This window comes from Manis javanica, chromosome 3 (assembly GCF_040802235.1).
Source record: "Manis javanica isolate MJ-LG chromosome 3, MJ_LKY, whole genome shotgun sequence".
Lineage (NCBI taxonomy): Eukaryota > Metazoa > Chordata > Mammalia > Pholidota > Manidae > Manis > Manis javanica.
The window spans coordinates 170,200,051-170,206,050 of record NC_133158.1 but is presented as its reverse complement, the minus strand read 5'-3'; the positions used below and the strand labels follow the sequence as shown (position 1 = coordinate 170,206,050).

Sequence of the window (6,000 nt, the reverse complement as noted above, 5' to 3'; positions counted from 1 at the left end):
AAGATTCCATTTTATCCCAGTTTCGTGATGTAAATTGTTCTGAAGCAGATGTATAACTTACTGGTAAACTAGCAGTGAAGTCAGTTTTATGTCCGAGGATGATTGCATAGTTTCCATCACTTGATTCATAAACTATAAATGGAATTTTTAGTACTATTTAAGTAGAACACATATATTGCATTTGGGTTAGTAGAAAATTAGTAGTAAATATTTTCTCCTTAGTAGTCATCACATCTGGGTTGAAAGTCTACTTTTCTGATATTGAGAGTATAGCTTGTGTTTGTTACATTGCCAAACAAAATTCACTTGGTGCCTTGTGATTATTTTAATATTGCAATATTGCAATTGTAATTGTCAGGATTTAAGATTATTTAACATATTAAGCCGTTGACTTTAATTCTCTGTTTCATTTGTGCAGTGCTCCAAGCTGGTAAAACTGGTTTCCCTATTGGCTGATATGGGTGAAATTGGATTAAAATGTGTTAAGCATTATTAATCAATAATTTTAAAATAAGCTTAAAATGAAAACCACGTTACCAATAACACCCAATAATGAAAGTGGAACTTTTAAAGAAAATTTTAACTATTTAGCTAAGAAAGTGGTTTTTCACTTTGTTATCAAGTAACATCTTGCATATCCGCATGGCATTGTATGTTGGGGTAAGCCACAGTCTTTAAACAGAAACAGAACCTTTGTACTCATTTCAGGGTTTTTGCTTTTGGTGAGGAGGACTTTTACTTTAGGGAAAATTTTTTTTTTCCAAATAATAAATGTACTTTCAAAACCACCAAGACAAAAATGTAATCAAATACAGAGAACTGTGTCAATGAGCATAACATTAGCATAAAGAAGTAGGGTCTATGTTTGAAAACAGAAATGATGCAGTGTACTTGTGTGTGTGTGGTGTAAGTGGGGAGGGCACCTCCTCATGGGAGGTCATAAACAGTGCTAGCCACTTAGTTTATACAATTTAAATTCTGCAAATTTACTTCAGTTTTGACTTGTTTTGCTGGAGGGCAGCCATGACCCCAGACTGCCGTATTTTCTAGATGGATTTTAGTATCTCAAGTAGATGTCAACTTGTCAAGACTCTAGGCCACTAATTTCACTTTTTGACCTATACCAGATTTTAATTTAAATACTACATGATTGTTCTAAAAAGATCACATTTACTATGAATAGCAGTGCAATAAATACCAACCATAACTTGTTAAATAAAATGTGTTTGATTTGTCAAATAGTCCTGATTAGAGTTTCTGCCTTTTTAGGTAAGATAGTGAGGTTTACTTTATTTTATTTAACAGTAATGTATTTGCTTTTAATTAATGATGGGATTTTTTTCCCAAAAAACTCTAACACATTTTTTATTGTAAACAGTTCATTAAATCAAAAATTCATTTGCATTCTCTTTCTGTTTCTCTGTACCTTTCTGTCTTTCTGTCCGTCTGTCTGCCTGCTTGCCTGCCTGCCTGTCTGCCTCTTAGTATACTGGAAGGCTCTCAGTGAGGATGTAACCCTCCTGCATTTGAAACAAATTCACCAACCCATCCTGAATGATGAATGTACTTTGTAATGCAAAATTCTCTTTTTCTTAAGTAAATTATTGCCAATTAATTATCATACTGGTTTACTCAGGTATAATTTAACAAATTGCACTGTGTTCTTAATATGTACAAAACACTGTTCTAGTTGCTTTGATTAAATCAGAAAATAAATCAATAGAGACCCTTGCCCTCATGAAACTTATATTTTACTGGGATGAAATAGTTCATAAACAAAAAACATAATTAATAACTTTTGTAGAATATTTATCTCCTACCGATCTGTTTTATCTAAACCCCCATACCTTGGTCCAGTCTCTTTCCATTTCATTTTCTCTCCAATTAATACACACTACCCACACAACCACACAAATATACTCAAATTAATCTAAAAACTAGTGAGTAGTCATGGTAATACTATAATGCATGTTATTCCTGAAGCTATGTATCTGACCAATAACAGCACTGCATGAGGTAAAAGTAAGAGAGGTATTCAGAGATGATTAAGCAATGAAATGACAGGATATCTGCCCTTTAAAAAGTGTTTAAAATAAAATCATAACTTTTCAGAGGAACTAAAGTGAGAAACATTATCCTTCAACATATTTACTTCAAATTAACATTTTAAAAGGGATTTATGACTATCTAAGGTCAAATCTACATAACCTCATTTAAAGGGGATGAGTGAATTGGAAATAGAAAAGACTTAAAAGCATAATTTTTTTCTTGAGAGGGCATCTCTCATATTTATTGATCAAATGGTTGTTAACAACAATAAAATTCTGTATAGGGGACTCAATGCACAATCATTAATCAACCCCAAGCCTAATTCTCAACAGTCTCCAATCTTCTGAAGCATAACGAACAAGTTCTTACATGGTGAACAAATTCTTACATAGTGAATAAGTTCTTACATGGTGAACAGTGCAAGGGCAGTCATCACAGAAACTTTCGGTTTTGATCGTGCATTATGAACTATAAACAATCAGAAATATGAATATTCGTTTGATTTTTATACTTGATTTATATGTGAATCCCACATTTCTCCCTTATTATTATTATTATTATTATTATTTTAATAAAATGCTGAAGTGGTAGGTAGATGCAAGATGAAGGTAGAAAACATAGTTTAGTGTTAAAAGCATAATTTTTATGAGAAACATTCTGCTTTTCCACACTCAGAGTTACATATTCATGTATTTCTGTGCAAGTTGATAAAAAATCCCTTGGATTTGAGGTCCAGATTTCCCTAAAGTGTACGCATCACACACACACACACACACAAAGACTCAGGATTTGATTACTTTAATAAGAAATGCCAAAACACTTTAAAAATTTCCAATTAAGTTTGTCTTTAATTCAAAATCGATTTAGTTTCCAGTGGGTCCAATTACAGATAACATCTTGTAATATTTTCCCAGGTTCTATTCCCTTATGCATAAAACAGTGTGCAATTACTGTTCTAGTTTCTCTTCCTGTGCTTTCCATTTGATTATTTTCTTTAAGGTCTTTGGCTTACATCCCCCCAAAAATTGTCTTTTTTTACCCTCATATGAAGAAAGTACAGAAGCTAATTTGACTTTCAAAACTTGGTTTGCATACAATATTTTCATATTATAGGAAAGCTGAAATTGTATCGCCAAGAAGCCACACTACATAATAATTCAAAAGTTCTATTTTGACAATATATTAGTGCAGGGCACACAGTCCTAACTGTCACTTATCACTGGATATCCATCATGTGAGAAAAACCTTCAAGGTTGCTCCTATACAATTCAGTTTTGGTAAAGGGGGAGAAGTCTTTTGCTAATGTCATTTTAGTGTTTTATTTATTCAGATTCAAGAATGTACATACCACCCACTTAAGCCTTAACCCTTTTGCCCTAGTATCCTTTTTGCCCAAAATGTAAAACTTCAGGAAAACAGTGTTTTTAAAAAACAAATAAGTCAACCAGTGGTTACCAGTGTTAACACACAAAGTTAACTCTGGCTGATTATGAAAGTGTTAAGATGAGAGCTAAGAAGGAATCAGTTATTTAGACTTGGGAGGCACACAGGTCATTTAATTCAGCCTCCCATATGTATAAGGAAGAACTTTCCTTTGAGAAGCTGGTAATTGTCCAGCCAGTTGAAAGTAGAGCTAGGTCTAGAAACATTGTCAACTACTAAGTGTGTAAGTTAACACCATGCCAGTTGCCCATGAAACAGCTCAACATTTTGTAAAATAGTAATGTAAGAAGAGATGACTGCATCTACCAATTTTTGTACTTAAGTATTTAAACGTCTGACATAGTATTGCACTGTATTATGTTGAGATGAAGAAAATGATGAACTGGGGTGCATTTAGAGATGTCATCCAAGATTTATAGGCCTAGAGGTTAGTTGGCATGTACAGTTCAGTTGTTGTATGTCCATAAAATTCATTTTAGATATTTACTAGTTATCCCCAAAACAGGATTTCTTATTTCCAGAGGTCTACAGGCTGCACAGTGATCTATAGGTGAGCTTCAGGGACTACAGGGAATATTAAAATTGTTTGCAAGATCTTTCTAGTCTTGAATGTTCCAAAGTAAGGGGAAATGTTTAAGAAAAGCTTAAGGGTTACTACTGTAAGAAAGGTTAAAACAAAAACAAAGTATGGGCAGAAAGAGGGAACCTGAGTGTATAGGGAGAGGATTTTAAAGAAATAGTACCTCTTTCTTATTGCTCAAAGGAAAGAAAATGAAACAAAAAAGCCCAAAAAACTGTCACCAGATTCCATCTGAAAACAACCCCACTATGGTTTAAAGAGACACTTCATTGTCCTAAAATGTAAATTTGCAAGTTAAGAAATGGTTTATAACTGATATGTGGCACTTAGTTCTGAGTTACTGCAGTTAGCATTTGTTGTTTTTGGTCTCTGGCTATGAAACATTTTCCTTATATATATATATATATATATATATATATATATATATAGATAGATAGATAGATAGATAGATAGATAGATAGATAGATAGATAGATAGATAGATGACAGGGCTGAATCAGTTATTCACTGAACACTAAAATTTGTGGGTGACTCCCAGAGCCCTAGCACTTAGTCAAAGATGATTGTCAAAGGTAGAGTTTGATTGTATATGATTAGTTGTAAATTTAATTGTGACTTGGTGCGAAGAACTGCATTCAAAGTATAGAAGTGCACTTGGCATCATGAACAGGGCCTCTGAACTAAAAACGTTCCCCATCCCACACCTGTCTGCGCCCGGCCCAGTGCAGGTGAGCCCCCACCGGAACTGGTCACCACCTTACTTTCTCTGTCTGTAAAACGATGAGCACATTACTGATCGCTTGAATTACAATTTTTGAGAAGTTAGATGAATCAGATATGAGTGATACATTTTGATTTCTCCGAGTGAACACAGCCATCAAATTACAGGCAGGAGAGGTGCTATATTTTATGTGACAACTAATGAATTGTGATAGTTATTTTAGTGATTATTTTGGCCTAATTCCTACTGTTTAAAGAAATAAGAGATAATCTTTAGTTTCTAATCATGCTGACTAAAATAAAAACTAGGCCAATCCTGCAGTTTCTTGAAGGTAGTTAAAAGTAGTCATTTTTACCCTCTGTGTTGATTCCTTCTCAAGCTCTCTTGTGTCTTTCTGTCTCTCTTATATGTAATTAACATTAAATATATGTATATATATATATGTATATATATATATACACACACTTAGTATTCATTTTAAATGTCACATGGAGCTATTTCTCCCTACTTTTGTTATAGCAAACCAAGATTCAGGATTTTAAGACTCAAACCTTTATTAATGGACATTTACAATAAATGTGAAAAACTAGAGAAATTTCCAAAATAGAATCACTGAATGTGTATGTATGTGTACATACATACATATATAGACATATGTATATATAGACAAGCTAAAATAAAATCCAAAGAGATTTTGTAAAAATTTAGAGATTATGAGCTCATCTGGAATAGCAATTAGGTTATAAAATTTTTTTAAATGAAAAAGAAAAGCCTTGAGACAAAGTTGCACTGCTATTTATAAACATTAAAAATGGCAGTAATTATACTAAATGTAGACAAACATGAAGAGGAAAGTAAAAGGAAACTCAGATTCAGACTCTAAGATCCATGAAAATGAAGCAAAAATCCAATAATCATAAATCTCTGGGGAAATGAAAAATGATCAATAGATGGTGCTAGGAAAATTGAGTAGTTATTTGTGAAAAATGTATACTTCCTACGTCACATTGCATTCCAAAATAGTGTCAGATGAAGCAGAGAGTTAGTATGAAGAAACTCTAAATCAAGTTAGAAGAAAATAGAGATTTCATAATTACAAACATAATGGGAAAAATATAAAGATTTGACCTTTTAAGATTGAACAGTTTTAAGTAAAAAAAGCCATAGATAAGTCAGGGATAATTTCAACACAAATTACTAATAACATT

At 32.8% G+C, this 6,000-nt stretch overlaps 1 protein-coding gene across 1 annotated transcript in view; it reads left to right on the top strand.

Annotated features, from left to right (window-relative positions):
- The first annotated feature begins 4,733 nt into the window (after window positions 1–4,733).
- Window positions 4,734–6,000, top strand: part of LOC140848281 (alpha-1,4-N-acetylglucosaminyltransferase-like) — a 99,140-nt gene continuing 97,873 nt past the window's right edge. Inside the window, exon 1 of the mRNA XM_073230492.1 lies at window positions 4,734–4,799. Coding sequence (XP_073086593.1) covers window positions 4,734–4,799 — 66 coding nt within the window. The remainder of the gene's footprint in view (window positions 4,800–6,000) is intronic.